Source organism: Pteronotus mesoamericanus, unplaced genomic scaffold (genome assembly GCF_021234165.1).
Source record: "Pteronotus mesoamericanus isolate MK-2021 breed Mesoamerican mustached bat unplaced genomic scaffold, CSHL_Meso_final contig_32, whole genome shotgun sequence".
Classification (NCBI taxonomy): Eukaryota; Metazoa; Chordata; class Mammalia; order Chiroptera; family Mormoopidae; genus Pteronotus; species Pteronotus mesoamericanus.
The window spans coordinates 8,072,281-8,085,301 of NW_026555134.1; the positions used below are offsets into that span (position 1 = coordinate 8,072,281).

A 13,021-nucleotide genomic window follows, 5' to 3' on the forward strand; every position below is an offset into this window, starting at 1 on the left:
CAACACCCCACCTCTGATGATCTAATTTCAGAATATTTCATCTAAGTTCCACCCTTGTTGATTTTCCCTTCCTTAGGTATCCCAGATTTTTCGGCCTCATTTACCTCTATTTTATGTCTAAATTTCAAAGTCCGTATTATTGCCTCTGCTATCTATTTCAATAGGCTCAGACTGATGGGAAAGATGCTAAAACCCACCTTTCCGAAACTTGTCTCCCAGTTTGTGATGGCGAGAAACGAAACTAAAACGCCGCTGTGATGGAAAAGGAAACCGAAAGTAAATTCCTAGGTATTAAAGGACTGGCTGAGGCGGCTTCACTCAGTTCAGCTCAACTCCATTCCAGGGTTCCCAGCAGCTTTCCTCTGTCTCTGCTCGCTGTCCCTTATCCGTCACTCCCTTCCCGCGCAGCGCGCCAGTCAGCGGCTCTCTGGACGCAAGAGGTTCGGTTTCCGAGTCCGGAGTCCGGGGTGAGGAACAGGTGGTACCCCGGAGCCCGACATAGGGCTGGAGGTGGTGAGTACGTCCAGGTGAAGGGTGTCCTTGGAAAGGGACCTGGAGCGGCGATGTCCCGCGGGGGTTCTAGGTCCCGGATCAAAGGGGGCTCTCGGGTGGGCGCACCTGCCTGGGGTGCAGGGAGTTGCTGATGCCACTGGGCTCCCGAAGGCGGTGGTGGATTTGCTTCTGCTGGCTCCGGATGCAAGGCTGGGGAGCCCAGAGGAAAGGGACCGGTGATGAGCTCGGAGGTCTGAAGTCTGGAGAGGGGGAGTGTCAGGCGTTAAAAAGGCCCTCTTCAAACAAAGCGTGCCTGGGATCTGAGGTATTGAGGATATTGAGGACTACCGAGAGATGTTACCTCTGACCACAGCCGCCACCCCCGCCCCGCCCCCACACAGCCACACCCAAACCAAATCAAAGCAAAACAAATGAAAAAACTCCCTAGATATTGGCAGCAGCAAGCAGCTTTGTCCTTTGTGTGGAACCTCAGACTCAACTCCAAACTTGTAGAACTAGAATCTACATTTTAATAACATCTCCCAGGTGATTCCTATGCACCCTTAAATTTCAGTGGCTTAACACAATAAGAATTTATTTCTTATATAAAAGTTAAAAGAATGTATTCATGATTTAGGGCATGTATTCATTTTCTATTGCTGCGTTACGAATTATTACAAATTTAATAGCTTAAATCAATAGCAATGTATTATTTTATAGTTTCTGTGGATCAGAAGTTCTGGCACAGGTTAGCTGAGTCCTTCACCCAGCATCTCACCAGGTTGAAATGAAGGTGTCTGCTGCGGCTGCCACCTCATCAAGGCTCTGGGTGTTCTTTCGGGTTGTTGGAAGAATCCAAGTCCTTACAGTTGTGAGACTGAGGTTCCCTGTTTTCTTGTGGGCTGTTGGCTAGGGGTTACTCTCAACCTTTAGCTTCCACCCTCGGGTCCTAACCACATGTCCCTCTGACAACATGGTGGCTTCTGTCTTCCAGGCCAGCAGGAGGATCTCTCCCTTGCCTGCCATGCTAATGTAACATAATCATGGGAGAGGCTGTTCCGTTGAACACCCAGGTCCTGCCCACACTGAGGAGAGGAGACTGTAGGGACATGTAGACCAGAGGGGCTGGCTTCATGGAGCCCATCTTGAACCTCCCCCACTGCTGGTTGGCTCCTCTCCAGACAGTGTTTCTGGACCTTGACTCTTTCCACCAGATGGCTCCACCGCCCTGTGGGCTGCCTCCTCTGGATTGGGCCATCTTCCCTCTAACACATAACCTACAATTTCTCTTTTTTCCCCTTCTCTTCCTTTCTTCCTTTTTAAGATTGTTTAAGTCAGAATTCAAATAAGGTATTGATGCTGCTGTGACTGATAGGTTTGTCATAATCTCTTCCATCCTCTTGTAATTTTTTGTCAGTAAGTGGGGTTCCCCCTTAGCCCCGCCCCTCTTGGTCTTGTAGAGATTCCTTGGTGCTCCTGATATCATTTAACATATTCTTCTGTTTTCTAAATGTTTTGCCATTCCTACTAGGGCTTTGATCAAACTCAGGTTTAGTTTTTGTTTTTTGGCTAGAGTATTTCAATGATGGTGCAGTTGTTCTATACAAAAGCAGATATTTGCCTCTTTTTTCCCCCTGCTATCACCTGAAATACCAAGATGCATTAATTCATTAAGGAGTTGTAAAATGGTTATTCCATCTCCTTATTAGCTGGATTACCTCCAACTAATGGAAATGAAACTTCTCCTTTCTGTTATTTGGTAACCCAATGGTGCAGTATTTGTATGAAAGACAGATTAACTTTGTGATTTCAGAAATACTTAATTTTTGATATGTTATCTTTAGATGCTATCTATAGACTTTCCGCTATGAAAAATGAGGAACTTAGTATATACTCTTCTTTTTCTACTATTCATCCCTTTCTGAACTCCTCAATTTGGTTAATTATGTCATTTTTATATTGTTAGGGTTGACCATAATTTATAGTATTTTGAGACTTTAATTCTTGTAATTTATTTCTATGTTGAGTCAAAAATGGAAAATCAGTAAATAATTACAAAATTATGATTATTCATTGTAGAAGCAAACTATATGTTGGGCTGGGAAATGTAGTGCTAGCTCATTAAATCTCTTTGAAATTGATACTGTGAACCTAAAAATAACAGAGGAAAAAAGCATTTATTTAGGATTAATAAGAAGAGCTATTTGGAAAGAACTGATTCAGGCAGAAGCACAAATAATGTTCTGATTAAGAAACAAAGGCAAAGATATTTATGAGAAAGAGAAGGGGAACAATTACATCAATAGAAGATCGACATTTCTATTGGTGCTGAGCCATACCGTAGTGGCCCTAATTCTAAACAATCTTTAAAATTTTTAGTGTGGTAGACGTCAGTCTGGTAGTCATAATATCTGCTTTCTTGTTATCTTTGCAAAAGTTCTTTGGGACAAATTGTTGCTTTAGGCCCACTTTAAAGGTTGTTTTGCCTTGTTTTGACATTCCAGAAGTTTGAGGCATAAGGTGTGCAAGGCAGTTCTTCTGGCTCCATTGTAAAGTGCTCCATTTATAATTTTTTAATAGTTTTCCCTTTTTTGATCAAGATATTTCCTTGAAATTATCATTGATCAATAATTTAAAAAACAAACCAACCCAGCACTAATCAGTTATTATAAGCATCATTGGTCCTTTGTTGTCAGATGGCTCCTTTTAGGGTGTCATGCCATTGTTGGTCCCTCATTGCCAGGAGGGCTCATTCATGGTATGCCATGTCCCATGTAGCAGAGAAAGTGTTTTTCTTTTTCTTAGGAAACTTAGGCCACCTTTGAGCAACCAGAGCACCAGAAAAAAGGAAAGTTTTTCAGTCGTGTTTCGCTAAGGCAAACATTTTCTGTACTTTCTTGAGATATCTGATATGAAGTCTCATAGGCCTTAGTAGTCATTTCAAGACATTGAGCAGCTATTACCTAAGTGACATCCATAACATTGAGCTATTGCAGGCAAGGTTTCATAACAGCAAACATTTCTATAGTAACAAACAGAATGAAGAATAGATTTGAACTAGAAGGTAATACGTGAGGGGAGTTAGCTGAAGATATTGAAAAACCATGAAGTATCATTGGGCACTGTACTTAATCATTGGCTTGTACCCATATTTTATTTAGTTCCATCTTTATTTTACCAGAGGTGTTTTTTTTTTTATCCAAGTACAACAAAAGGTATTAATAACAGAGCAGATCCCACCTTGTTACATAAGATATGGTCAAGAGCAATTTTTTTCTGTCTGATACAACTCATGCAAAGAAATTTAAAGATTTTTCCTGGTTGACTATTGCAGTGATGGCTAATGTAATATAAGCCCGAGAAAAAAAACAATTTTCCAAATCTGGCGCCTTTTTTGGGGATGACATCACCAAGCATAAAGCGTCCTTAACTATGTGTGTAATGAGTTGCGCCATTTGACCTGTGAAGCAGGTTTAAAGATGATGCTCAATGCTGAGTTATTTGTCTAGATAGAAATTAAGGCGGGGGGGAAGGAAATAGTATAGTATGTGCTTAGCCTCATATTATTTGTGAGATATGAAGGAATTAAAGTAAGGAAAAAAGGGAAATAGAAAGGTATAAATGATACAGGCCCAGTCTGGAATCTTGGGTTAGTTGTTAACAACAAATATCATCAGCTTCATTTCCAAGTAATTTTAAAATTTCAAATTATACATTGGTTGAGCAGTCAAATTAGGTATCAGAGGTTTCTTTAAATTGAGAAACATGCATCTAAGAGTCAACATCTCTAAATTACATCACACATGGATTAGTAAAGAGTACCTGAAATTTCAGAGGGATCAGGTAGATATGAAAAGATAAATGCTTTTTTTTTGATAAATGATTTAATTCTCTTTAAAAGGGTATAATTAACAAATTGCTGTAAATCATAGGTAACTTAAGGGAAAATTTTTTTTATATCTGAAAGATAAAGATAAAAAACCAGTAATATTTCATATAAAGAAGTCATGAAATTATATCATTATCAGTTCATTCAGTCCCATGTTATCAATTCTTATTGATCTTGATGTTTTTGTTAATAGTTTAATGAGTCCAGTTTTTCCTTACAGTTCTGTAAATCTTTATCCATTTCAGTGTTTTTTTGTTTTGTTTTGTTTTGTTTTTTACTTCTTTTGTGTTCCACAACCAATCATGTGCCCTGACCAGGAATCAAACCGGTAACCTTTCAGTTTGCAGGACAATGCCCAACCAGTTGAGCCACACCAGAGAGGGCCAATGTTATGTTTTTTAAGGTATGAGAAATCTGTATTTTAGAGTACTTGTCAGAGTTTTCTTTTTTTTAATGAATCTTTGAAAATGAAACACATTTGTAGGAATATTTTTCCCCGAGTATCACAGTAAAACAGTGATTATCTGTACATGATAAAAGACTTAAAAATGGCTATGATTAAAAAATCTGGTGAGAGTTCCTATTCATACATGTTTAAATGATGTACAATAATTGACTTAGTTATCCATTCCAAACTTAGTTTGACCATATGTAAAATTATTTTTTTAAGACCCCTTCTCCACAAACATTTTACAACTTCCACCCACCTTCTGTAACATACACAAACCTTCTGCAACTTACACACACCTCTCATTTTTTTGTCATATCATTTCCTTTTTTATATTGAAACAATCATTTTACTTTAGGACAAAATTACTTTCCTTTTTTCTTTCTTCACCAAAGCGGAGTCGGGGGCGCAGAACTCTTGTGTACTTCATATCTTCTTTATCTCGAAATCATATTCTCTTCTTTCTCTCAACAAAAGCACATCTTCGTGCTTCATCTTTTCTACTAATAAAAACATAATTCTATATTTCATATACAGTCATTTCATTTTATCATTTTTTTTTTAGTAGTTCTGTGAAAAACTATAGCTCTTATACAAATCAGTTTTGGTGAGGGAACTTATATAGTAGTCGGTATTTTTAAAAGGCCACTTGTTTTTTCCTTTCAATCTCTCTGGGCAATAATTTGCTTAGTTTCTTGGTGTTTGCATTTCAAAGACATGATAAGTCTTATAACTTTAAGAGACAGAGAAAGACTAAGTTATTTAACATTTATTTGGCTCTACTTCTCTTATATTTTAACATACCAACTCAGCTTAATTAATTTCTCCCTTTTCATTTTTTAAATCTGTTTTATCGATTATGCTGTTACAGTTGTCCCAATTTTTCCCCCGTTGCCCCCCTCCACCCAGTACACCCATTTCCTCCAACAATCCTCCCCCCACACTTAGTTCATGTCAATGGGTCGTGCATAGGAGTTCTTTGGCTACTCCATTTCCTATACTGTTCTTAACATTCCCCTATCTATTTTGTACCTACTAATTTGTACTTCTTAATCCCTGCAATTTTTCCCCCTTTCTCCCCTGTCCCCCTCCCAGCTGATAACCCCCCAAACGATCTCCATATCTATGATTTTGTTCCTGTTCTGCTTGTTTGCTTTTGTTTTTTAGATTCAATTGTTGATAGTTTTGCATTTATTGCCATTTTAATGATAATTGTTTTGGTCTTCTTTTTCTTATACAATTCCCTTTAACATTTCACATAATAATGGTTTGGTGATGATGAACTCCTTTAGTTTTACCTTGTTTGGGAAGCACTTTATCTGCCCTTTAATTCTCAATAATAGTTTTTTTGGATAGAGTAATCTAGGTTGTCGGTCCTTGCTTTTCATCATTTTGAATACTTCTCGCCAATCCCTTCTAGTCTGTAAAGTTCTTTTGAGCAATCAGCTGACAGTCTTATGGGAACTCCTTTGTAGGTAACTATCTATTTATCTCTTGCTGCTTTTAAGATTCTCTCTTTATCTTTAACCTTTGGCATTTTAATTATGGGGTGTCTTGGTGCGGTCCTCTTTGGATCCAACTTGTTTGGGACTCTGTGCTTCCTGGACTTATATATCTATTTCCTATGACAAATTAGGGAAGTTTCCTTCATTATTTTTTCAAATAAGTTTTCAATTTCTTGCTCTTCCTCTTCTCCTTCTGGCGCCCCTGTGATTTAGATGTGTATATGTTTGAAGATGTCCCAGAGACTTCTGAGCCTGTCCTCATTATTTTGAATTCTTCTTTCTTCTTACTGTTCTGATTAAATATATATATTTAGGAGGGCAGTTGCTGGGTTGTATGGCAGAGCCATGTTTAGTTTTTTAAAATACTTCCCAACTGTTTACCAGAGTAGCTGTACCATTTTGCACTCCAACCAGCAATATAAGAGTGATTCAGTTTCTCCATATCCTCACCAGCTTTGCCGTTGTTCCTATTTAAATTTTTCCCAGTTTTATTGAGAAATAATTCACATACTGTATCAGTTAAACTGTATCAGTTTAAGGCACATGGCATGATGGTTTGATTTACATGTATTGTGAAATGATTACTGAAAAAAGTTTAGTTAACATCTTCTCATAAAAATATACTTATTTTTCTTTATAGTTTCCTTTAATTCTTCTGGATTGTCCATTGTTTCACTGTTTCTTGATTTTTTCCAACTTACTATCTCTTAAAATAAAATTATTATTTAAAAAAGGTAGTTGGTGAAATTTATGACTTCTTACATGTCTAGTAATATTGGGTTTTTTTGCCCTCTTAATGGGTCAAATGACAATACAGAATTCTATTGTAAGTTCAAGTTATTTTTCCCCTTAGAACTTTAAAAACATTATTCTATCAAGATATCCAATAATGCTCCTCATTTTAATGAGTTCTAACTGTGTACCATGTACTATTTTCATTAATTTGTATCATTAGCTCGTACATTAAATAGCTTGAAATCCCCATCAGAGGAGAGTACTACTTATTCTCTATCCCAATCCCAATTTTACTGATGAGTAAACTGAGACATAGAGAAAGTAAATAATTTGCCTCAGGTTATAAAAGTATAGTATGTTTCAGAACCTGGATTAAAACCCAGAGAGTCTGCTAACAGTGCTCATGCATTTAACCACTTCACATATGGTCCGTCTGACTTACATTTTTTGTAGCATATCTTTGTCTTTGTCTTTGTTTTTAGAGGTCTGCAATGAGCTGTGTCTAAGTGTGGTTTTCTCTTCTGTCCTTATTTCTGCTCATTTGTAAAAATCTTCTCAATCTAAAAATGTATATTTTTCTTTAACTTTGGTTTAATATTATTATATTACTTCATTATATCTTTGATTATTTTTATGCTGACCCCACTTTGGAATCTTAGTTCTATTGGAATTATTATGAGGTATATTTAGAACTTTTTGATTTATTCTTTTTTTAAAGATTTTATTTATTTACTATTAGAGAGAGGAGAAGGGAGAGAAACATTGATATGTGAGAGACACATGGATCAGTTGCCTCTCACACGCCCCTGCCCGGCAGCCTGGCCCACAAGCCTGGCATACACCCTGACTGAGAATCAAACTGGTGGCCTTTTGGTTCACAGGTTGGTGCTTAATCCGCTGAGCCAAACCAGCCAGGGCTGATTTATTCTTCATGTTTCTTAGTATTTTCTTTTTTTACATCTCTTTGTTTTTTCTTCTGTTCTCTAAGAAATTGTCTAGATTTTTAACCCCTAGATTACTAAATTGAGATTTTATCATGTTCATTTTATTGTTCTTCATATGAACTTTTCTGAAATTATATTTTAAATTTTTATGAGCATTTTTTTTTGCTATAACACTCTGTTTTTTTAAAATTATATATCATTGTGACTATTGAGACTTTTAATTAGAACTTTTTAAAGGACTATTTTGTCCTTGAATCTTCTTTATTCATCTGGCTTCTCATTTCCCTCCCCTCAAGTGATTCTAATTTTTTAATACATATTCACTTAGTGATCACAATGGTAGAGAGCTGGTTTTATTTTCTCCATTATGCCTCTTCATTAAATGAGAACAAACTGGACATAGGACTGTAAATTCTGTGTAAATGTTAAGGAAGGTAAGACTTCAGAATAAAATTTAATAAGGAAAGTTTCCTGTAGGATATGTGAGAAGAGAGTAGACAGGAGACTATGGAATGCCTTAACTGTCAAATTGAGGACAGTTTTATTCTATTACTGTGGCCATTGTGGAAAAGTTGTACAGTGTCCAGCACATGTTTCATTCGCAACTGTTACTATTAAAAAAACTATTATTCCTCTCAATTTATGTGTATTGTATTTTCAAATGAAGTTGCTAGGACTTATTACTTTGGAGCTAACTACTTATTAAATAAACTTATGTATTTATTTTTTCCTAGGAGTACCATAAAATATTCCTGAGACTTTAAGTGTACTGCGAACATCTGGGGACCTGAGAATTAACTTACTTCATCGTGTAGAATCTGACACTATGTTTTCTGAAGCTTCCCCTTCTGTAATGCATTTAGGATTAATTTTCTCTTAACTGCTTGGTTCTCTCTGACCCGCCTTTTCTGTTTGAGTATAGTACTATTTGGAGAACTGAAGACAGTTTGACTAATATGCGATTAGTGAGGTTGAGGATCACAGGAAATGAATGTCAGCATTTTCAGGATAATGCCTAAACTTAACTCCCAGGCAAAAGGTCTTTATAACCTGGGTCATACCAAATTGTTATTTCAAACAAGTTACCCTGTGTTATGCCATGTAGAATGACCTGTGGAACGACAAGCTCAAACTTGTCATGCAGTTTCACATATCTGAGTATTAAACCAGCGTTGTTTTGTTTCCTGGAATGCAATCTCCTATATATCTTACCTTCCCCAATCTGCAAAAATTCTTCATCATCTTTTCAGTGTGTCCTTGAAACCTCAGAACACAGGACCCTGACCTCTCCAGTTGATTGAAAATCTCCTTTTCAGTCCTCTAATGGCTTCTTGTGTCATTTCTGCTTGATCACTCAGCACACTATTCTGTTGGATTTAATTCTTTTTCAACCCTTACCAGGTTGTCAGGTAAGGGGATCATATCTCATGCATATTTGGATATGTTGCAGGTAAAATGCTTGGCGAGGAGTCGATGTTCTATATACCTTTAAAAAGGACAGACTAACTGGGTGAGACAGAGACCAAGCTTCTGGCCTGCCTCTATTGTCTCCTAAACATTCCAGCCCATAGTCATTTCTTCTTTCTTCAAACTTACTCATTTTTACAGCCATATACTTCCTCACATTATTAGTGTAATATTTAATATCAAGATGTACCTCCTCATTTTATGTTCCCTAATGTCATGTAATATGTACCTATCAAGTTTCACAGCCCTAACACACTGTATGCATATTTGAAAAATGCCTTGATATTTGCTTTCTCTGAAAATATGCCTAAGTGCATTTTCTTTGGCCACTTTCATAGTTTTCTCAGTTGCTTTGCAGACTCTTACTCCTCTCTTGACATTTATTAGATATTAGTGATCTGCAAAACTGGATGTTCAGTCCTTTTCTTTTCTTCCACGATGCTGTGTCTTTCTATTTAAGCAAGCTCATCCACCCCTGACCTCACTTACCAAAGTACTCAGGTTTCCCATGTATTCAGGTCTAGCCCAGACCTTGTGTTTGACTTCTAGAACTGTATATTTAATTACTTTCATGATATATCTATGGCAAGTTTCAAAAGCAAGTCAAACTCAGGTTGACCACAAATGAACTCATGATCTTTTCCTCAAATATGACCTTGTTCCAAGGTTTCCTGCCTAGGGAATGGCCTAGTTATTTATCCTGTTGCATCAGGTAGAATCCTAGGGTGAGAAACCTCACTCTCCCCCCTTCTACATCCATACCTGATTCATTACCAGATCATGTCAAAACTCACCTTCTAAATATTTAATATCAGTATGTGCTTCAAACTACCATCAAGCTCTATTAGGTCAAACTGTTGTCATTGCTCTTCCAAACAGTGACTTTCTCTCTACTCACCGGCTTTTTGCTTCCATCCTATCTATCTGTACTGTAGCCAGAGTAACCTTTCAAAATGCAAAGCTAATCATAATACTACTGCTTAAAATCTATCAGTGGATTTTAGGGTCAAAGACATGCCCTCAAAGGCTTTGAGTACCTTTATATTCCTGTAGTCCTCTCTAGCACAGCTGGTTTTTCCTTCACTCTCTCCGCTCCAGCCTGGGTGGCTTCTTTCCAGTATCTAGTTCCAGCCACATTCTTCCATGACACAGGACTTATGTACATGGTATTTTGGTATTCTCATTGCTGACCCTCTCACCTTATTTAATTAATTCTTGTTTCATCATTCAGAAGTTGGCCTAAGTATTAGTTCTTTGGGGAAGCTTCCTCTGACCTCTTTAACTTTCTCACATTTTTAATTTCCCATTATTTATATGATTATCTGATTAATATTTGTCTTTCCTGAGAGATTTTAAGCTTCACAAGAATTGACAGCATGTTGACTTTTGTATATTCTTGTATTCCCAGTGCTATATGTTTTGTTTAAAACACTGTAGTCATTCAGTACTATTTGTTCATGGGATACATTTCTAATTTTTATTCTTTTTTGTAGGTCTGCCAGTGTAATTAATAGTTGCCACTTAGAGGTACCCAAGTAAAGGATATTTGCTGTATTTAATATTTTCCAGTTCAGGTTGAAGGCACAAGAAGCAGCAAAAATGGGTAATTTTCAATTTAAAATTTTCATAATTTATAAAATAGTGATTTTGTATGCTGCAGTTTTAATAGAATTAAATAACTTTATTACTATTTCTTTTTTTAATAGTAAGTAAATTATAGCTCTTTTTAAAAAGGTAGAATGAAAATAACCCATTTTCTTTCTCTTTTTTTAGGTTTAGAAAAATGTACAGAGATTTTAAAGAAAATGTCAGAGTTAATTTTGAATGAACTGCCAAAAGCTGAGTGAGTAATGTGGTAGGAATAAAAAGATGTAAAATGCTATATTATATTCCTGTATATCTTTTTGATGTTAAAGAAGTATCTATCTATATCATCATCTATCTTAGTATGTATTATAGTATATTATATGTATATAGTTATATATGTGATTATTTAATAGAGAACCTTTAGAGCTGTTTGGTGGTGAATGAAAACCATGTTTTTCTTGCTTTCTTTATCTACAGCTGTCAATGAACTCACTGTTTTATAAAGGAACAAGATTGGTTAGGCAAGAAGGAAATATAATATAGGTCTATATTTAGAATATGGGTGTTAATTCTTGAGTCCAATCCAGATTTTGCCATATGGTTTACATAATTTTCCCTATCACTTTGAGTGTAGTGGGACTGATCCTGCCTTCTTTTTTTATGAAAGATAGCAATACATATGGATATATTTGAAAAGTTTTAGCATTGAATCTGGCATAAAATAATTACTCAGTAAATTCAGCTATTGATGATAGTGATAATAATAAGACTGCTGCCCTTTTTGGACCTTATTTAATTTATATGTAATTTTTGTTTTTACTGCTTTCATTTTAGTTATTCCAGTATATTCAGTGATTTTGTTGAATCTGAATTTTTTCTCATTGATGGAGATTCATTACTTACCATGTTCTTATGTGAGAGATCATTAAAACAGGGGCAGGAGCTCCACTTCTTCTATCTGGTTGAACGCTACCTTGTGGATCTTATTGATAAAGGAGGACAATTTGCCATAGTTTTCTTCAAGGTACTGTGTAGTTGAGTTATTTTCTATGATTTGAGAACTAAAACTAAAATTGATTATATTATAAACATTTTTTCTTATTACAAATTGACATATATCTATATTTAGAAAATTTAAAAGAACAGAAAACAAATAAACAATTACCCATGATTTAAGTAGATTTAATTTACCTGATGCAATTTAAGATTGTTCTCTGTTCACAATAATGGAACTTGTTTGTAAGGATACACAGGTTCATGAAAAAGGATGAGAAATCTCCTGAACAGTGGTTTAATTGATCCCTGGGGTCTAGTCTTCCAACTTCTGTCTTCAAAACTCAGTAGTCAACTTATTTGATTCCAGAAGAATATCAAACTCACTAATGCTGCTTCTTTATTATTTGCTCTGTAATAAATACCTCCACATGAATATTTTTAGTCGGATTTTTAAAAATTAAGAATATAATTAATAACATTTTAACAACTTCAAATACAGGTATATATAACCACTACCACCGTTTCCCCTTCCTATCATGTTACTCTTAAAGATTTTGGTGAATGTTCAGTTAATTTGCAGCTCACATTATTGTTAGATTTTTGAACATTGCTGACTACTTGCAAGCCATGTTTTGAATAAAGAGCCAGGGTTCTAGCCTAATGCTGACAGTCAGTTTATCACAGTAATTTTGGTCTGTTGAGAAAAACCTGTGCTGCTTCAGGTAGGTCACAACGATCTGAGACAGTCCTCTTAAACAAAGCAATCCACGGCAGCGTTCTTTTCCTGGATAATCTGTGTACACCATTTTCTTTGACATGTTTTTGTGTCACCTTTTCCTTTTTGAAATGAGGTTGGAGAGGAGAAGAATTAGTGTGGGAAGGGAAAGAGATAAATACCAAGTATCGTGTGCCTCCCCAAGAGGGATACGTGTATTTAAATCCAAGTGAAGTTTTATGG

General features: G+C 36.0%; 1 protein-coding gene across 1 annotated transcript in view; it reads left to right on the forward strand.

The window, feature by feature from the left end:
* Positions 1 to 326: 326 nt before the first annotated feature.
* LOC129072570 (probable ATP-dependent RNA helicase DDX60) overlaps positions 327 to 13,021 on the forward strand; it is a 93,494-nt gene continuing 80,799 nt past the window's right edge. The window contains exons 1-4 of the mRNA XM_054576073.1: positions 327 to 513; positions 10,974 to 11,083; positions 11,254 to 11,323; positions 11,902 to 12,091. Coding sequence (XP_054432048.1) covers positions 11,080 to 11,083; positions 11,254 to 11,323; positions 11,902 to 12,091 — 264 coding nt within the window. The 5' untranslated portion in view covers positions 327 to 513; positions 10,974 to 11,079. The remainder of the gene's footprint in view (positions 514 to 10,973; positions 11,084 to 11,253; positions 11,324 to 11,901; positions 12,092 to 13,021) is intronic.